This window comes from Bactrocera oleae, chromosome 3 (genome assembly GCF_042242935.1).
Source record: "Bactrocera oleae isolate idBacOlea1 chromosome 3, idBacOlea1, whole genome shotgun sequence".
Classification (NCBI taxonomy): domain Eukaryota; kingdom Metazoa; phylum Arthropoda; class Insecta; order Diptera; family Tephritidae; genus Bactrocera; species Bactrocera oleae.
The window spans coordinates 72,025,876-72,045,784 of record NC_091537.1 but is presented as its reverse complement, the minus strand read 5'-3'; the positions used below and the strand labels follow the sequence as shown (position 1 = coordinate 72,045,784).

The following is a 19,909-nucleotide window of genomic DNA, read 5'->3' as shown; positions in this document are numbered from 1 at the left end:
TTTAAAGAAAGCGAAGACTGTTCTATCGTTCTGAAAAAAGAATTTGACTACCTCGAAAAAAGCAAAGCGTAAACAGAGCTCTATTATGTCAAATTATAACTCGTAAATAATTACACCCTGAACAGCGTGTAGTAGGTGTGCCACGGAGTTTGTAACTTTCAGATGCATACGTCGGAAACCTTATTAAGTATATATAGAAATAATCAGCTTGACCAGCTGAGTCGATTTGGTCACACCCGTTTGTCTGTCCATATATACGCGAACTAGACCTTCCGATTTTGAGATATCGATCTGACACGTCCTTTTCTCCCCAAGATTCTGCTTATTTGTCGGAACCGCCGTTATCGGATCACTAGATATGGATATCATACAAACTGATCGAGCAAAAGCAAGTCCTTGCATGCAAAACTTTTTATTTCACCAGAGATCTTTGGCACATATTAAACCTGAGGTAACGCTTCAATCTCCGAACAAAATTTTCAAATCGGATCACAATAGCATATATCTGTCATGCAAACTGAGCTTCTAAGTTTTTTTGCGTTTTATTACGTTTTGCAAATAAATTCATTAATTTGGGTAAAACTTAATAAGACATTTTTCCACAACCTTCAAACAAATTTAGCTATAAAAGTCCGCATCTTCGCCCAAATGCAAATATTGTAGAATGGGAAGAGTTACGCAGATTCTAAATGTACTAAGTTTCAATAAAGTAACTAGTGACTGGAATAAGAGAGTTTATTGCCGGCTTCATACTATTGCTTTGGGGGTTTCCAAAGTTCTCTCTACAAAATATTACTCATACGCACTGTCGTCCATTTAAATGTACACATTAGCAGGAATAAGTAAATAAATAAATTAAATTTTATTATACTTATACTTACATACATTCCATCAATATATATCTCTGCATGTATGTATGTCTATTTATATACATTTTTTTGCATTAGATATGCCGCATACTGCACCGCCGGAACGAAGTAGCACTCACGACGATGAATTCCCAACTCCAACTTATCATGAGTAACAACCAAACACCACACACTTTGAGCATGTGTTGCTTCTGTCGCCACCATTTCGTTGTTGTTTTTACGCTCTTATCATCGTCGCTTGTATGTTGCCGTCGTCGTTGTGCTTCGCTTCAGCCATTCGCTCGCCATAGTGTCGTGGCTGTGAGCGTGGCGACGGACAACTCATTCGATATGAATTTGAACAAGGATAATGCGACGTAGAGGAGTGTAATCGTATTTGCCGCATGTAGTAGTCGCTGTGCGTTAAAATGCATTTGTGACGCTGCAGCGTTTGTAAAGACCCACGGAGAGCGCGGGGAGGGCACGACGCCGGTCGACGATTTTTGCGTTTTCTCGTAGACACCAGCATTGCGGGTCGGTAGTTGTGTGTGTACTGTAAGAAAAAGAAAGTAACTAATAGTAAGAAGAAGAAGTTATAGAAAAAATATATTGGAGCATTAGGAAGTTATAATGCGTGTTTGTATATACCATAGGTCTGGTATATACAAACTTGTATGTTTTTATGCATTGATTTAAATTTTTAAGTGAATAAAAGGCGCATCTGCCATTAGATGTTTTTAGGGGCACACAGTGTGCGCTAACGCTGTTCTGGGTAATTGCATAAAGAGATTAAAATCAAGAAAAAACATCAACTTCGCTTGCACCGAAGCTATAATAGCCTTCATAAACACAAAAGATCCTGTTCAGGAACATGATTTTGATCGGTCAGTTTGTATAGCAGCTATGAGCCATAATGGTCCGATCTGAACAATTTCTTTCGTTCTGTTCTTGGGGCAATAATTTGTGCAAAATTTCTTGAACATATATCGATAAATAAAAAAGTTTGCCCCACAAGGACTTGATTGCGATCGTTTAGATTGTATGATAGCTATTTCCTATAGTGGGGTCCGATCCAAATAATTTCTTCGGATATTGTACCGTTGCTTTGAACCATTATTCATGCCAAATCTCGATAAGATATTTCGTCAAATAAAAAAGATATTCATATCATATCTTCATATCTTCACAACTGAGTGACTAGTTCGCGTATATACAGACAGATGGACAAATAGATATGGCTAAATCGACTCAGCTCGTCATGCTGATCATTTATATAATATACCTATATATATTTTACAGGGCCTCCGATGCTTCCTTCTGTGTGTTACAAACACGCTTTCTTTAATATGTAGAAAATAATTTATAGATCCATTCTAGTTTATTTTTATGGTGACCAACATTGGCTGTTATTGATTTTGCTGGTGAAAATATTTATCAACTATTTTTGACAAATGCTGACAAGTTGACAGTACTTGGCCGTATAATAATTTGGGTCAGTTTCGGTTAAACAGTCCAGAAATTTGTGGGAATGGGAAGAATATCTTCTACATCGCTGTCTCAATCTAGTTGTCGAGTTAGCTGATATTTTCATCGTGGACTTGACTTTTACGATACTGTCTTGTCCAAACCTTATACTTTTTATTATTTTTACTTATTTGAAAGAGCTGTTGTTTCCTTTTGCATTGACTGGAATCAATCAGTTTAATAACTAAGAGAGCCATTGAAATACATTGGCATTCCTATTATTTGGTGGCCAGTTAGTTCAATCGCAATTTGTTTAAGACAAGATAGCATATACTCCAGAACTCCAACAGACTTTCTAGGGAAGATGTGGTTTTAAGAGAGCATCATCAGGTAGCTCAATAGCTTTGCTTCAACTTGAAGCATCACAGTGTTTCCATTGGAAGGTATCAAACAGATTTCAACAAAATTCGATCTACATGTCACGGATGCCACTTGAGTGTAGCAGAAGCTGGTTTCTATAAATCTCGGCGGGCGATTTTTTCATCGATTGCGATTGTCAAATTTAGTCAAACTACCAATCAAGGCAACAAATAAACTGAAATTTGTTTTATCTTTAAATATTTTCAATAATATATGAGTGCAGTTCGATAAGCAATTACATTTTTACACATGATCAAGTGATAATCCAACTTCTTTCACCTGTCTAAAAATACGCTTTCTGGAGCTCTGGAAAGTAGTCCCTCGTGACGGAAAAAATTTCCTGATTCAATCCACTTCAAACTTCTGTACGGCAAGTGACTTTTTCGAGGCTTTTCAACAGAAACAAGTCGTACAAAGCCAAATTCGCAGAACATGGCGATTAGAGCATATTTCGTCGTCTAATTTACTCTTTACTCGCGAAGTTGTGAGTTAGGGTGTTGTCTGGGTGTAAGAACATTGTTTTCTTGAATGTTTTTTCATGCATCAGCAAGTCGATGTAAATCTCACCTTGAGAATCTTAGAAAACCGCGCACATAACCTGTCCCGACAATAGAATAATTTTTGCATTCTGCGGAGAAGTTTCACCAGTAAAATCCTTAATTTAAACTTAAATAGCGTCATACACTTCTGCGAAATGGTCTCCTGGTGGCGTTTGTTATCTGAAGTGAGCACCGTAATAGCATCGCACCGACATTTCTCTTATACCAATATTTAATAAACCATTCGACCCACGTGGTCTCTTGTGACGCCAGTCTACTGTCTTAGCTATCACAGCTTCAATTTGTTTGAATATAGGTTTGACAATAAAAGATTTGGGACTTTTGTTACTGTTAGCTCTGTGGTAGCCGTTTTCGGGGTATAAGGACGGACTCCAAAAAACTGTCGTGCGACTACGTTGAAATACGTTTAAATTATTTTTGATGGTCTCCTTCGAAGGAAAAGAGCTTTCATATTTAATGTGTGTTTGCTATAAAATATTCAGTAATAAGCTTTGGTATTATTTTTAATCGGCACTGTATTCCAGTGTCACAATGCGCTTTCCGACCACAAAAAAAAAAACTAAGTAAGAAAGCGAGAGCAGTAAAAAGTGAAATATGATTTTATCACATTATGTTACGAATATGTAGTTTTTGTGTAAATTTCTGGAAAAATATTTTGTATTGCAAAGCTTTCGCTGTTTATTGCACTTGGTTATTATTAATGCTCTGTTGTGTTGTTTTTGTGCTGTTGCTAGCGTTGTTTTGGTTTACGCTTTTACTAAATTCACTTAAAATTGTTGTTTTTGCGCATTCAGTACTTTTTGTTCGGCATCCGCAGAGCGGAAAGTGTAGCCTTTTGAAGCAGTCAATTAAGGCAAAAGCGAATTTCAGCGCACTCACCGCCAAATGCTCGCTTGTAAGTGCTGCAACTGCAGCATCTTTGTTTGTATGGTTTTTTATATGTCGCATGCGATTTTCTGCGAACAACTGCTGTTGCTGCAACATTGTTGCACTTTTTTATTGTGCACAGCAGCTGGGCGCCTCACTGCATGCCTTTTTTACGCTTTCGCTTTGACTTCGCCTTGTGAAAAGCTACAATTTCTTTTAGGTCGCTAGTTTTTCTCTGTTTTTCCGCTTGTACTCTTTTGACAAATTCGCTTAACCAATACGGGTGCTACAATGTAATTAATTAAAACGATGAGCAACACTAAATCTCTGTTAAACCCGATTACTTCGCCGGTATGGCAGTCAAATCTGAGCGCACACACACGCGCACATCGAAGAAGTTATAATTAAGTGGTGTTTTTCAAGTATAACTGTAATTATAAAAGTGCAAATACACTCTTACTGTTGTCTAATGATTTTTCTTTAATTACTTTTACGCAAAGTGATTCCGAGTAGTCCATACCAAGAGTTTCACCTTGCACCTGAGTGTCTTTGTGTGGATGCTCAGCGAAAAAGCGAGTTGCTTGTTCGATTCTTTTTTTTAAATAAGCTTTTAGCGGCTCAAAAGCTTGCGTTTTAATGGAAATTGGGGAAAATTGTTGAAACTAAACAAAATAAAAGAAAAATTTCTAAGAAGGAGGTGCAGATTAAGAGAAACATTTCATTAAGAGAACAGTATCAAGAGTATTAAGGTAAGTAAACAGATATTGATAAGCAAAATATATAGGTAAGCAAAGGATGAGGAAATAAATAAAGAATTTTTGAAGGAAAATAAGTAATTGATGTGTTCTTATAATTACTGGATTAACAGATTTAATTAAAGGAAACATATAAATATATATAAATAAAATCTTTTTTCAGTGATTTCCGTTGTAAAATATGTGTGGATCCCAAACATCATATCAGTCAACGGCGGGTTTTTGGATGAAATTTAAGGTAGTTTATGTAGTTCTGGGGTGTGAGCATCCAAATTACACAAAATGGACCAAGGATGGTAAAGCAAACATATGGTCTCTGCCATCCAATTTTCAGCCTCACCTACGCGTGATACTTGCTTTTTGTTAGCGAACAACGCTCTTTCGAACGAATAAAGACGGTAGAACCTTATCATCTGCGTTGAGTAAATGTGGTTGCAAAAATAAGCAAAACTAAAACTTGGCAGCAGTCCCGTAGGCTTAAGTCGATAGGCCAGAACCGGATAGGAAGGCTGATAACACTCAATCTATAACCCATATTATCAACGAAATCACAATTAAGAAGTCTCAGACTGCGGCCCGTTGCACCCCCGTAGAGCCATAGGATGCAATATATCCAGAAATGTAGTATATTACTTCGGTTAAGAAATTCTTGGCCTGACTGGGCGATAGCGTCAAATTGAAAGTCTTTTCGGTTGTCCTAGAGTACTAAACTTAACTACTGCCAAAGTGTACAATAAAGTGAAAGGTACAGAACTTACGCTACGAACTAGTTGCTTCTCTTTTCCAGACACTAAAATTAGTTCGCTGAAAAAATATTTCATTGAAATGAGGAAGTCAAGCTAGAAGTAATGTATGTATGTTAAGAAATTATACTGCTCTACATGGAGATTATGCCGAAGAAGAAAACCATATTGTTAATAAAACAAGTTATTTGATTAATAACCCAAGCACTTTTCATTCTCCACTGTGCTGGGTTTGCGTCTTTGCTGTCTTGCCATATCGTTTGACATATCGCATTTCCAAACCAGCATTCTAAATTGAACGAATGTCAAATTTCTCTTTTTATAACTTCACAATATTTTACTTTTGATTTAACAACATAAATCTTATTAAAAAATGAATGCCTTTAATTTGAAGATTTTAATATACGGCTAAGTACAACCTTTGCTTCAATACCTTTTCTCTAGCTTTTGTTTTCCAAAGAGAACTAAAATATATATTTAAAACTAATTTGCCCTGGCTTTTCGGTGTGTATCCAGGTTTTAAATTCACTGTCACTAAAGATAGGAGGTTAATTAGCATAAAAAGAAAAATAAATAAAGCTTTTTCGATTCGAGACCCATGGGTGGATAATGGAAGAAAGATATGATATATACATATAAATAATATAAAAATATGAACCATTAGGTAAACAAACCTTTTATGCTATAAAAAAATTTAAACATAAATATTAAGTAATGTGGTATCATTAGAACATTTCGAACTTAATGCTCCTAATGGAACTGTTGGTTAGCTATGTATGTATAGTTAATGCCGAAATTGACGGGATTTTGATAGAATAGCAAAATATCAAGTTGCTCTGTGCTGACGTTATAACATATTTTTGCAACTAGAACATTTGAAGTTCTTAATGAACTTATTTAGAAGAAATATGACTTGTCAGATGTGAATTGCAATGTCGATTGGCTTTCAAAGGTCTTCTACTTAATATGAGAAAAGCTGGTTCTTGCGAAGAGAACCAAAATCTTTCTAACTTGTATCTTCCAAGTGACAGTTAAAATATTTTTTTATAACGGTGATCGTTTTTACATTTCGGATAGGGGAGCATGGCTCCTAAAAATCTTAATGTTTATCGGAGACAACAGTTCGACGTTAACTTATCTCCAAGAAGAGCACACCAGACTTATAGAACTTAGGTCAAATGTGTAAGCAGCAATGCTATACTTTTCAAAATTAAATGCAAATAATGCTTAACAGTGAGTTCATCTTATTGACAAAATATATTGAAGAAATTTGGGGCGAAGCTTATTAATTACGCGCTAACGTCCTTGGTGACATTTGACAGCACAGCTTCACTTAGTGCATCGTTCATGAGCGTTCTACGCTGAAACAGTTATTCACACAACTAACCGGATTTTGAGTTTTGCACTGGAACATATTTGAAAATTGAAATTGACTGTTGGAAAATTAACTTCATGTGGGCGCTGAAGTGCATAAGAGGTAAAGATGCTGCACTCTTGCCATACTAATGCCACTTGGCTGCTGTTGCTGCTGCTGCAATACCATGGGGATGTCAGACAACATCGTTGCGTTACTCGTATTGCGGTACATCACGACAAACAATAACTGTACTTGGTGAGCTTAGGTTTGCAGGGTTGCACCGGTGCTGTGTGTGCGCCACGTCAATATGCCGAATGGACCGTATGAATGCAGCGTGCATTCAGTTAGAAAGTCAGTCTCCAAAGCAAAGACGCACGGCAGTGCAATGCTGCAACAGTGCAACGAAGCATTCAGCCACCAAATTACGTCAATGACGTTGTCGAGCGGTGCATGCAACATCATACGCTCGCATACACCTACAATACACTATACGAACTAAGAAGATTTACAGACATCTTCGAGATTTCAAGTATGGAATGCTAAGCTACACAACAGTGCGCTGAGTTCAAATACCCAAGCAGTTGTTGAAATGTATGTAATGTAGTTTCATAAAAGCCACGCACACACACACACACACCTAAAGCGCTACAAACCGATTGGTGTGCATTTTACCAGTTCAACGCTTGACTTGTCGCTCACTTCCCAGCTGCGCTCTTGTTTACCGGGCCACTTACAAACGGCATGTACCCGCGTCGGCACACTTTATCTCACCAAACACCGTAAGTACCTAATATATGTCTGTCTGTATGTTGGTACTCCCACATTACAACAAATTTTCACATTTTTTGAACTTACCTTCCGCTCCGTTTGTCAGACCGCTATTCACGCTGTGCATGTTGCCGTTTCCATTGTTGTTGTTGTTGTTAACGTTGCTATTCACATTACCGTTACCTAGGGCAACGCCTGCAGCATCGCCCAGCGCTCCGTTGCTGCTGAGCGTGTTGGCGCTGCCAAAGAAGGCACCGCCAGTGCCACTCAGACCGGCGTAGATGTCATTTTCCTGCATTTGATTTGTGACGTGATGGGTCTCCTTGGCGCGCACCACTTCGTTGAGTCCTTTGTTCTGATGGTTTGTTGGCGGTTTGCGGCGCGGCTTCGGTGTGGTGTAAACGTAAGGTGTTGGCGTTGTTGTCGGTTTGGGCGGTAAACGCAGTTCTGCAACAAATAGTGTAAATTAAAATTATTTCTTATTTTTCTTCTGCGGACAATAATTTATTATTTTTATACTCTTGCAACATGTTGTTGCAGAGTATAACAGTTTTGTTCACCTAACGGTTGTTTGTATCACCTGACATTAATGAAGACAGACATAGGGCTATATAAATTGTATATATAAATGATCAGGATGATGAGACGAGTTGAATACCGGGCTGGATTGCAAGCTGTAACTTGAGTAAAAAAATAAGATATCTTGATGAAACGTGGTAAGGGCGAGTTCGTAGATGTCCGCAATTGGCCCATTGCCACGCCCACAAAACGATATTATTCGAGACGTATAAAGGGCCATAACTAATACTTAAATTAAGGCACAGAACTGAAATTTGGCTCCCAAATCACCTAAATTTCTTACGATAAATGGGTGAAATTGGATGATAACCCCGCCCACTCCACATAAAACGGTTTTGTTAGAAACTATTAAAAAACTAAATGCGTCAGAGACATAAAATTTTACATCCAGGATGGAACGAGAGGGCTTTATAGGAGCCGGTGTCAAAATTGGAAGATAGGCGTGTCACTGCTCACTTTTAGGTGAAATCGCATATTTCAGGACTTGCTCAACCGATTTCAATAAAATTCGGTACATAACATTCTTCTGATATGATGACCTAATAAAATACCGTAGATGATAATCGCTTCACCGCCTTTTTGTTCCGACTCTGTTTCACTGAAAACTAGGCTTATCCATTCAGTGCACTATGTTGAGGGTTAAAGGCAAAATAAAGTGCTTAATTTTTAACTAAAAGCTTTTGCCGGGATATTGCGATGTTGCAGGCAAATCCCTTCAGAAGGTTTCAAGTTAACCGATAACGTGCAATAGGAATACAACAAATATTACAAGTACACTTAAAATATTTCATAAATGTTAACCGTTAAACCCTGGTTTATGAGGATGGGTAAACTCACCCATATCCTTCAAACATAATAATTTCGAGATAAAAAAAATCTGTATTTTTATGCCAGCTTTAAATACCAATAGTAAATCTGAACCTGAGCGCAAGGGATTGTTTCTTTCCCACCTAACATCAATGGACATGTTGTTTCGTAAAGCCTAAAATCTAATTATTAACATAAATATATTTGTATTAGTCCAATTTCTTTTAAATTGGAACCTTCGGAGTCAAGGAAGATTCCTTGTCTCAACTGGTTTAGGTTAGGTTAGGTTACGTCGCAGGGCTGATCCTCACATCAAAGGTGACGCAGCATCCCACTTAGACAGCTGAAAATTCTGGTCCATTATAATCTCCAAAACTCCTGGATAGGCTATTATAATCTCAGCAACTTCAACTTAGGTCTGGCAAAAGCTGGACAGTTGAAAACAAAGGGTCTATGTAATCTCACCGCGTATGAGCCTATTGACGAGAGAGATGAATATTGCTAAAAGTGAGTAGTTCAGAGGACCTCTAGAGTTCCACTTTGGGCCAGAAGGATTTCGCAGTCGCAAAAGTTTGGCTTGTTGACTATATGGTAGATCAAATTCTAAAGTGCAAGAGGACAATAGGGTAGCAACTTTAGCAAGCTCATTGGCTTTGAAGTTTCCAGCGATTCTGCTGTGATCCGGCACTAAAACAAGTCGGATACTGATACTATTGACAAAGATGTGAAACACCCTCGGCAAGTCTTGAGCGCACTGTCAGAGAGCTCAAGGCAATATTGCAGCTCTTCAGAGTGAAAGCTGCACTTCGGAGTAGTACATCTACTACTACCTTAGTTGTAGACTAGGCATTCGAAAAAATAATGTTCCGACATTGCTTATATTTTCTGAGGTGAGATCTCATGGAAAACAGCCTTGTGTTGGCACTTGCCCCGCTACTCAATACTCTATTTCCTAAAAGTGGAAATTTTTGGTTTGTTCATCATCCAAAGTTACCAAAAGCTACGGCCTTTAGTAGCGCTATTTCAAGATGTAATAATACATACTCTACTTTGATGGCGTTGAGTAGTTATGAGCCCAAAGATGCGGGCTATATGTAATACTAATCGGAACTGTCAGAGAAATTGTGTAAACGAAAGTCGTTAGCGCAGGCTTTACCTTGGTCCAAAGCACGGTGCATTATGAGGCGTAAAGCATACTCGTATAACACAGCAGCAGCAGGCATACGACAGAAGGCACTTTGCTTTAAAATGAATTTCATCAATATTTCGTAGAAATATTCGGAAAACCCACTTTACCGCAAACTATAATTTCGCATTTCAAGCCAGTTCGCCCAATAATTGGCAGACAGTTTTATTGCCCCGCAGCGTAGCTTTGGTACATATGTAAGTACATTGGTAACCGTGAGCCTGACTTCTATGATTCTTATTTCTTCCTTCCTGCCTTTCGTGCTTGCCTCAGTGGTTGCGGTCCTTTTATTGCATTTCTGTGAGTCATGTGGTTTTTCGGCTTCAGTCATTTTGTGGAAATGTTATTTCCTGCGCGTTGGTAGCAGGTTAAAAAGCAATCGCACCGCAGCTCAGCACGGCGCGGCTCCCCCCTGCAGGTGATTGCAGTTGCATTGCTTGAAGCGAAATCACCGCAAGCTGAGGAAATTTTCACCGTCACCAGCATTCTATTATTATTATATGGAATAAGAAGATCATTTTTATGTGCACGCATATGTATTTGTGTGTGGTTTAGTGTGCGCGCGATGGCGATGAATTGACGGAGACCGATTTGAGCAACTGACAAATGTGAAAATTTCCGGTTGAGCTGTTAAGAAGTTGTTGCTGCATACTTCAATGTGCACTCACAGATATATCAACTCATATACAGAGGACTGAGAGCTTAAAGTTTGGTTAAATTTAAAAACTGAGCGCTTCTAATTGGAATTGAATTAAATTTCAAAGATAAATGATTAAGATGAGATAACATTTAGACGAATTTTTGGTATTAAAGTAGAGATCGAGAATGATGGAAACCGTTGAGGCCGACCGTTATGTAAATATGTTTCAATTGCCCAAGAGCTTAATATTGCTCAAGAAACCGTTTGGAATTATTTAAATGAGACTGGATTCATTCATTTCATTTTAAACAACGCTTAAAGACGTATACACTCAAACACGCAAACAACTTTTGATAATGAATCTAATGCCTTTACAATGAACATATAGAAAAATTATATTCAAATGGTATTTAGTCTTAAATGAAAGCAAATTTTCCTATCACGTGTTCTCACTGATTTCATTGTGTCCTCCATAATCATTTGGTTTACAATGACTCTCAAAAAATTTGAAACTACGTGTAATGTATTTGGAGTAAGTTAAAACTTGAATCTTTCGTGTAATACTCCAGAAATTTTTTAGGCCTAAAAAGCTACCTTTGCTATCTTTTAAACGAAATGGATCTTTGAAAATTTTAATTAACAGTAAATATCGGACTTGCATTTTAGAAGAGCTGGTTGAATGTGAAGACACATCAAAGTGGAAATGAAATTCATATTTAATGTATCCAAATTTTCGCTGTGTTGGATAGCACATTGTTGTCAGGCGGTTATCAGTACAAGACTAGTGCGAAACTAACAAAAAAAAAATGTGGAAAACGGTTGGCCTCAAGGGCCATCCCTGCAACTTCCCTCTAATTTCATACGCTAACGTTCAAATTTCGCTTTTTTCACTGCTTTTGAGCTCTTCGAAATTTTTCGTTTTCGATATCTCGCAAGTAAATCAACCGATTTTGACCCGGTTTGCGGCAAACGATGTGTTTTTAAGGCTTAGAACTGATTAGTTTTTGGTGTCGATCGGTCAAGTCGTTTGGAAGAAATTCGAAAATTTTTGAGATTTCTCAAAATCTACTGGTCCGATTGGGTCCAAACTCACACGAAATTCAAGTGCAATGAAACCCTTTGGAATGCCGTTTAGTTTATTCAAATCGGTTGAGCCGTTTAAAAGTTATAAGAGGGTCACATACATCCACACACACACACATACATACAGACATACGGACATCATCGTAGAAATGTTCGGGGAAGCTTCCTCGACCCTCAAAACGTCGAGATCTGTTGAGAACTCGATTTTTGCAAAATGGGGTGAAACCAATATCTTCCCGATTTTTAGAAAATTTTCAATTTTCTTAGCGGGAAGTTAAAAAATTACGGTCTATCTTCGGCAGAAATTACAAAACATTCTGTCATAGTTCATAAAACTTTCTGAGGTTACTTAGAAAATAGTCTACTATATATTGTATACCATGAGTAATTTCTGAAACGAGAACCTAAATATGTAATAAAAAAAGTTTAGATAAAGGATTCTTTCTGAGCGAGTGTTGCACGCGTTCTTTGTACAGACGATATTTTAAATTGAAGATTTTATAGATTGGCCTCCTTACAAACATTGTTAGTTGTAGTCATTGACTTATTAAGCTTTTCGGAAATTTGTGATATGCGTAAAACTTATGGGAAAATAATGGAAGGTTTTATCCACCTCGATTAATATCGGTGAGACGAGATATCTCTTTTATGGAATGATTCCATCTTATCCAGCATACATCTTCTTATGTGGGAGCGTCTTAAAACTGATATTATTTGACTTCGCTTTAGCTAGGCGCAAACATATTTTATACTAGATAGAATGTACATATGTCATCCAAATAGTTGTTAGTCCCTTATCTCTCCGCATCGCGGGCTGCGCAATGTGGAAACGAATACCTGAGCAGTTCTTTTTTAAGTTTTTGGCTTTAAGGTTTGGTATTGTTGCTTGTATTTCCGAAGGAGGATGAATCGATGGTGGTAAGAAAGGTATCAAAATTTGATGTATATGTATATTATGTTCGTCTATCGATTTAGATGTTATCGAAATCAAGCACTTTAAATGGCCTAATTAAAGTATTAGATCGATCTAAATCGGATATAATACGTTTAACTTCAATCTCTTCGATTTCTGTGCTTTTACATGACACGTGTGGTACAGGGTGTTGTTTTAACGTATGGTTTCAATGAGGTAATACTTTTTTTCCAAGTTGGTCTTTTTTGACAGCTTTTATTTGATTTATACTCAGTTTGGTTCGCTATATCATAATGAATAGACCTACTCCGGAACAAAGTAAACAAATTGATCAAAAATTATGGTTCAGTTCACGCGACGCAAATTTTTAACTTTGTTCAGTAATGAAGCTCAGTTTTGGTTAAACGGGTACATTAGTAAACAAAATTGTCGCATCCTCAAGTCACAGTTTGGTGTTCTCTATAAGCAGAGGCAATCATTGGCCCATATTTCTTCAAAAATGAAACCGGTAATAATGTTAGTCAATGGCTGAACACTATAGAGCAATGACTAATGACTTTTTCGTGCCTGTATTGGAGGTTCTTTGGTTCCAACAAGACGGCGCTACATGGGATACAGCCAACGCAACGATCAATTTATTGAAGAAAACTTTTGGTGAGCGCATTATCAGGCGTCGTGGGCTTGTGGCATGATCTCCAAAATCGTCGATTTAATACCGCTGAACTATCTGTTTTTATTATTTTTGTATTTATATGAAGTCGCTTGTCTACGTAGTTAAGAATGAGACGATGAACGCATTGAAAAAGAATATTTGGCGAGTATTGCTACAAAAAGTGGTCGAAAATTGGGCCTCTCGGCTGGAATTTATTCTAGCCAGCCGCGGCGGTCCCTTGCTCGAAATCATTTTTCAAACATAATGGCAAATCCTTATATTTGGCGACTGGATTATACGCATTTTAGTTCTTCTTGAAAACCACAAGTCTAAGAAAAACACCCTTTATTTGTTTTTTAACTATAGCTGAGTACCATTTTAGAGTTTCCAGTAAAAATTAAATTAGTCCAAAAATATTCGAAAACTGTGCAACGTCATTCGAGGGAAAAGAAAAAATCCGCAAAAACTCTTGCAAGTCAGATACTGCCTGGGAAGGAGCGGTCGCTCTAGGAAAACAGCTTTTTTTGTAGATAATGATGTGGCTTTGAGCAAGATTTTAACCCATCAGTAACAAAAAGAACGGACGAAATGTGATTAAAATTTCAAGTCGGTGGTAAGTACTATGCGAAGACTGTGCCTTACAGCTACGTGTTGAAGGTTGTAATTTGGTTTACGATTCTTACTTTATCAACTATTTGCAGGATCTATCTATGCCATTTCCTTCTCTAGACTTGCTGGAATTAGTTTTCAGCAGTTTAGAAAATAATTTTAAGATCCTTTCGGGAATAAAAAATGGTTTGTTACAGAGCGCTTGAAGATTTTTATCTTTAAAGTTCGCTTAAATTTACTTTTCCTTACTTTTCCCACTGCATATACTGTGCGCAATTTCAAATTACTGCATTAAATTCATATCCTTGAGCTATGCTAGCAACTATTTAATCTACCGTTTGACATTGAGAATATCCGCTGTTGGAGAGCGGAGCAAGTGCTGCACGAAGTGGCGCATTTTGTCTGTCATAATGTAATAAATTCACGAATTGCAGTCAAAAGCTTTTATAATACTAACAATTCCACATTGCATTACCCACTTAAATCGTGGTGGTGAGAAAATAATTTTTCTTCAGAACACACGCATATTCAAATACACACACACACGTATGTTAGAGTCTACCTACAAAAATGCAAGCGATGAGCTGCGCTTAGAAGCCAGAACAATGCCAACAGTCTATGTTGCTCAAAGAGTAAAAGGCAAAGGAGCGCGAACACACACACACACGCAAACATATAGTAGCTTTGAATTCAATTTACAGTTCTGTCACCCGCATGGCGAATAGTGAATGGAGAGAAATGGCAATAAAATCGAATCGACGCACATTCATTCGTTTAAATGAAATTTTATTGCAGCTAAAGAGACAACGGCGCTGTCGGTGAAACCGATTTTCGGTTGAAGAAGTCTTTTAAACCACTATGCGGATGTGTTTGTGTCTGTGAGTACATATGTTGGTTGGTTTGGCGTTGTGTCGGTCCATTGCAGGGGTGCCCAACTTGTATATGTATGCAATTGGCTTTGTGATTTTGTTTGTTTTTGTTTTCTATTTGCTGGCAATCGACAATCGACTAGTGAAATGAAAATCCCTACGGCATTAGACACATTAAACTAATATACTATTTGAATATACATATGGCATATGTGTGCACCAATTTTCATTGTTTTATAGCGGAAGATGAGGCTGAAGCTGAGGCCATGCCGGCTGGTAGCGGATATGGCTGTAGATCTATTGTCGAACGGCTGTCGAAGAAGAAACTTTTCACCAAATTGTGCCATACTTCATTGTGGATGTATTACATCCGTGCGACTTACACACACACATACGTACACTCTCTCTATCTTTGTCGAGCGATAGGTGTATCTCGATGCGATGCTGATGCCGCTTGGAACAAAGGCCGCAGCGTTGAATGGATTGGACCGCTGAGCTGCATGGCTTACATCCACACATAGCTGTCGCTCTGAGTGGTTTATCTATTAGTTGTAGCGAGAGGAGAGACAACACAATGACACAAACTCATTGGCTGGCTGCCGGTTCGTTTGATAGATATTGTTCCACCTCACCCCACACTCATCCAACATACATATATACACTTAGCACCGCATCACTGTTCGCCATTCACTAAAATCCCCATTGATTTATCGCGCTCATATAATGGCAAAAGAAAGCATAATAGATAGTAGGAACACTCTTGGTTTGTTGTAGTTGGCCGGTTGGCTCATATGATACCCTTCATTATGGTGCCACATACACGCTTGCATATAAATGAATATACATCACATCGACACATATGCATTTAGGTAGATTGGTAAAAAAAGTGCCGGCAAAGCAATTGCAATGTATAACGATCCAATCCATCCATCTAAGCTCTCAAACTCGCAACTTCCCACTTATAACAGATGAGAGCAAAGCAGATGCCCGTACGTAGGATACCCGTAGGAAAAGAGATGCGCTAGGCATATGCCTTTCTCGTATAAATCTGTTCAAATTCCGGCCGTAGCGAACCAGTTTGTGTTAGCCTAAGGGTATCCATAGTTTAGAAAGAGACTAAAACGTAGCAAGTACTCCTAAGGACAGTTTAGAAAACGTCAGCTAATTTTATGAAAATTCCTCACTTTCATCCGAATATGGCGTGTTTACAGAGATGTTGCTTACGAGGCGAAACATTCTACCTAAAATGAAAACTCTGTTGATTTCCAATTCGATCTTCTCAAATTGATTTCTAGAAAGCTTGGCGTTTCTATCAGTTGGTTCCACAAAGATGCTGCTGTCAGTCAAATCCGTTGGGTGTACGGAACGTATGAATATAGACAGCATGGTACGTCATAACTCTTTCAAGCTATGCACATGTTGATGATTGTAGGAATATACCGGGAAATATTTGAATTTGACTGGCTGAAATCAATTGGATCGTAGTTGAGCGAATAGGAGAGATGTCACACCTAGTGGAGAGTGTACCACTTCACATATTGTTATTATTTAGTGCGGCTGAGGTTGTTAAAGTGTGCCAAAGTTTAAGGCTTTCCGTATGGCTCACAAGTCAGCTAAGAATGTATTTATTGGTGCTTCTATCTCTTAAAATGCTAGAAGTGGCTACTTATGAGAAGAGGTTTCCTAATATCCACGCAAAATTTGGAGCATTGTTCTCTGTGATACTATAATTGGAAAAGCCTGGCTGGAAGGAGGAGCATTGCGGCCTAATTATAAAGGTGTTGCTCTGAGGATATATGGAACACTGGAGCTTTCGCGAATCCTCTTATGTATTTAACACAAAATCTAATTCCCGCTGATCAACGATGACGGCCTAGTTTACAGCTGACCGGCCAAGTGCTCACAGCAAGTGAGTTATGGTCTTTGTACCTTGTTGCTTGGTTATTGGTTTATTTTACACCAAGAAGGAGAGTAGTTTGCCAATATTAGACCTAGTTTGAGATCTGTCTGTCAAGAAGATTTGTATGTCGACCTCGATATTCAGTTCGACTCTTACTTCCTTGACCCATGTACTATGCAGTGGCAGTGAGTGGTAAAAAGTCGTAATATACTTTTAAGTACATTAACGCTCTCTTTGGTTATATACAAACATTAAAGTCGACAATTACGGTTATCGTAATCGAAGGTAATTGAATATTTCAAAAATTTATACAAGAAAAGTCTGCTGATGCTTAGACGGTATCCAACTTACAACAGCATCACTGAGGATAACGATCGTAAATCAAGTATCACCCACTTTGATACAGGAAAGCACACGTGCTGAATTACGAAATCACTTAGTTTTTCGATTGTATTATTAATTCTTGATATTTAGAATAAAAGAAACAATTTAAAGAACCGGATAAATGGAAATGGTCTGGCTTTATGAATATTTGAAGACGTGACATTATAAAAAAAAAAAGTGTATACAGGTGAATATAACCAGTACAGAGGAAGATAACTAGTAAGTTCTCTAAAAGAACAACAATAAATTTGTCAATTGTCTCTTAGAAAATAGAGAATGGACTGTACTTAGCAATAATTTTAAATGAAATGCACCTAGAAGCTAACTTCTTAATTTTCCCTGCTGGGATTGCAAAACTGATCCAAACACCGCTTTAAATCTTAGTGACTTAAAAATAAACAACACATACTACACTCATACATACCTTGTAGTCGTATACGCGCTTCGCTTTTGCCCAACGCATTGACGCTGGAACAAGTGTAGGCGCCAAAGTCGGCCTTTGTCAGATGACGTATTGTCAGGTTGAGATGCCACGTGTACAAGTTAATCATGGCCTCCGATATGTTGTACTTGTTGCTACTATGCAGCTTTAAGTTACCTATCCGAATGGTAGCATCATCCACATTGATAGTCGCGGCGAAAAGATAAAACAAGAAAAAAAGGGGAGATAAAATAGCAAAAGAACAAGACATTGAGTTGCATGAGAAATGACAGGCAATTACATCAATTACATTGACTTTACTACAATACTACAGTTACTACGTTTTTATTGCAGAAAAGTCAGGACGCCATGAGCTCGGACGAGTTGAGACGAGCTGAGGCGAGACATCACTGCAACAGTGAGTTCTGTTAAAGTGCAATATACATTACCTTCGTTGCGATACCAGCCATTGAGCGGTTTCGGATACACTTCTACAATGCATTCAAGTGTGACTTCACGTTCAACGGGGGCGCCCAACAGCTGATTGACAGCCTTAATTGACGGTGGAACTGTGAAAAGTTAGAGGTTAGTTGATACAGTTAGTAAGAGATATAAGTTGAAATATAATAGTTGCTATGCTATTTATTGTATACAGTTAATGAAGTGGAACTTATTGCTAATACTTATATATTTGTAACTGTATATTATTGTTAACGAAACAATTTATTGGACTTGAATAAGTGTCTTTAGGTTAGAGTTATCATTTGGCAGGCTGAGCAGAAAAACGTTAACTTCGGTTGGACCGAACTTACAATACCCTTTAAATATAAAAATGTTTCCATATAAGAACTTAAGTTTGATCGTTTAGTTTGTATGGCAGCTATATGCTATAGTTGTCTGATATCGGCGAAACCGAAGGACTTGTTCGAGTATATACAGACAGACATCTTTATCGACTCAGCTCATCACACTGATCCTATATATATGTATATTATAGCGTCTTCTACGCTTTCTTCTGGGTGTTACAAACTTCGACTTAATATACCCTGTTCAGGGTATGTGAGTGGTATAAAATACGTGAAATGGTGGTGAAATACCTTCTACTAATGAGATTTTAGAATACAGTTTTTAAATTCTTTCTGGACCACCGTCGAAGGTTGCTTGCATGTATTTAGAAGTGTATCACCCAATGTTTTCCATACCATATACCACACCATGTGAAATTAGAGAAGCTTTATAGAAAATTATCAGATTCTTCCAACTGGCCATCCTGAAGCGTGGGCTTCTGCCATCCACCTAGGTCAGATCCACTTAACTCCAGATCGGAACTCAAAGTTTAAGGCTGTAGCTTTGTTGATAAACGCTTTAAGTCTGCTCTGATTAAGCCATGACTAGAAAAAAATGTTAACGACTGCAAATTCATACATGGGCTCAAAATTGGGTGAAAACTACAAATACACTACTACTTAAGATCTAGCAAAGTTTCTTTATACGAGTATACAGCTACAAATCTCAAAATATTATATTCAGTACTAGCGATCTCGATACCATAGTAGAAAGGATTTCATGACTCTATCCAAACTGTATGAAAAAGGTATCCAGGTGTGCGTTAAAGTGCAGTTTCAATGATTTAAATTATGATTTTAAGTTTCTCTAGATAAGCATACAAGTTGTTTCAAGAAAAGAAGAAAGATTTTTCAGAAAAATGAAACGTGCTCGAGGTAAGAAGTATATGCTCTTACGGTTGCTTGAAATGTCGAACTTTTGAAGAGCGTAGAAGACCGATTCTTGTCCGTGGATAAGGGTATATATCATATATAGAAGCTTGGTAAATTTAGTACAGTTTTTCCAAAAAGTTCAATTTTACATTATTTTCTAAAGTAAATGAAGTTGAAACAATATTTAAACAATTCGAAAAAATATAAAAGCTGCTTTTAATGAGACCATCAATAAATATGCTAAAATATTGACATTTTTATAACTTGTACGTGACCTTAATTTAGGTACGCATAACCTAAAGCATGTTTTTTATCACCAGCACTCTTGAAGGCAGCCATTTTGTTACCTCATTCGTCATTCGATTA

At 37.7% G+C, this 19,909-nt stretch overlaps 1 protein-coding gene across 1 annotated transcript in view; it reads right to left on the bottom strand.

Annotated features, from left to right (window-relative positions):
* Nucleotides 1-19,909, bottom strand: part of DIP-lambda (Dpr-interacting protein lambda) — a 72,074-nt gene that overhangs the window by 13,299 nt on the left and 38,866 nt on the right. The window contains exons 6-9 of the mRNA XM_070106372.1: nt 18,275-18,394; nt 17,829-18,002; nt 7,870-8,229; nt 882-1,401 (exon numbers count right to left, since the gene is read on the bottom strand). Of these exons, the coding sequence (XP_069962473.1) occupies nt 1,139-1,401; nt 7,870-8,229; nt 17,829-18,002; nt 18,275-18,394 (917 nt within the window). The 3' untranslated portion in view covers nt 882-1,138. The remainder of the gene's footprint in view (nt 1-881; nt 1,402-7,869; nt 8,230-17,828; nt 18,003-18,274; nt 18,395-19,909) is intronic.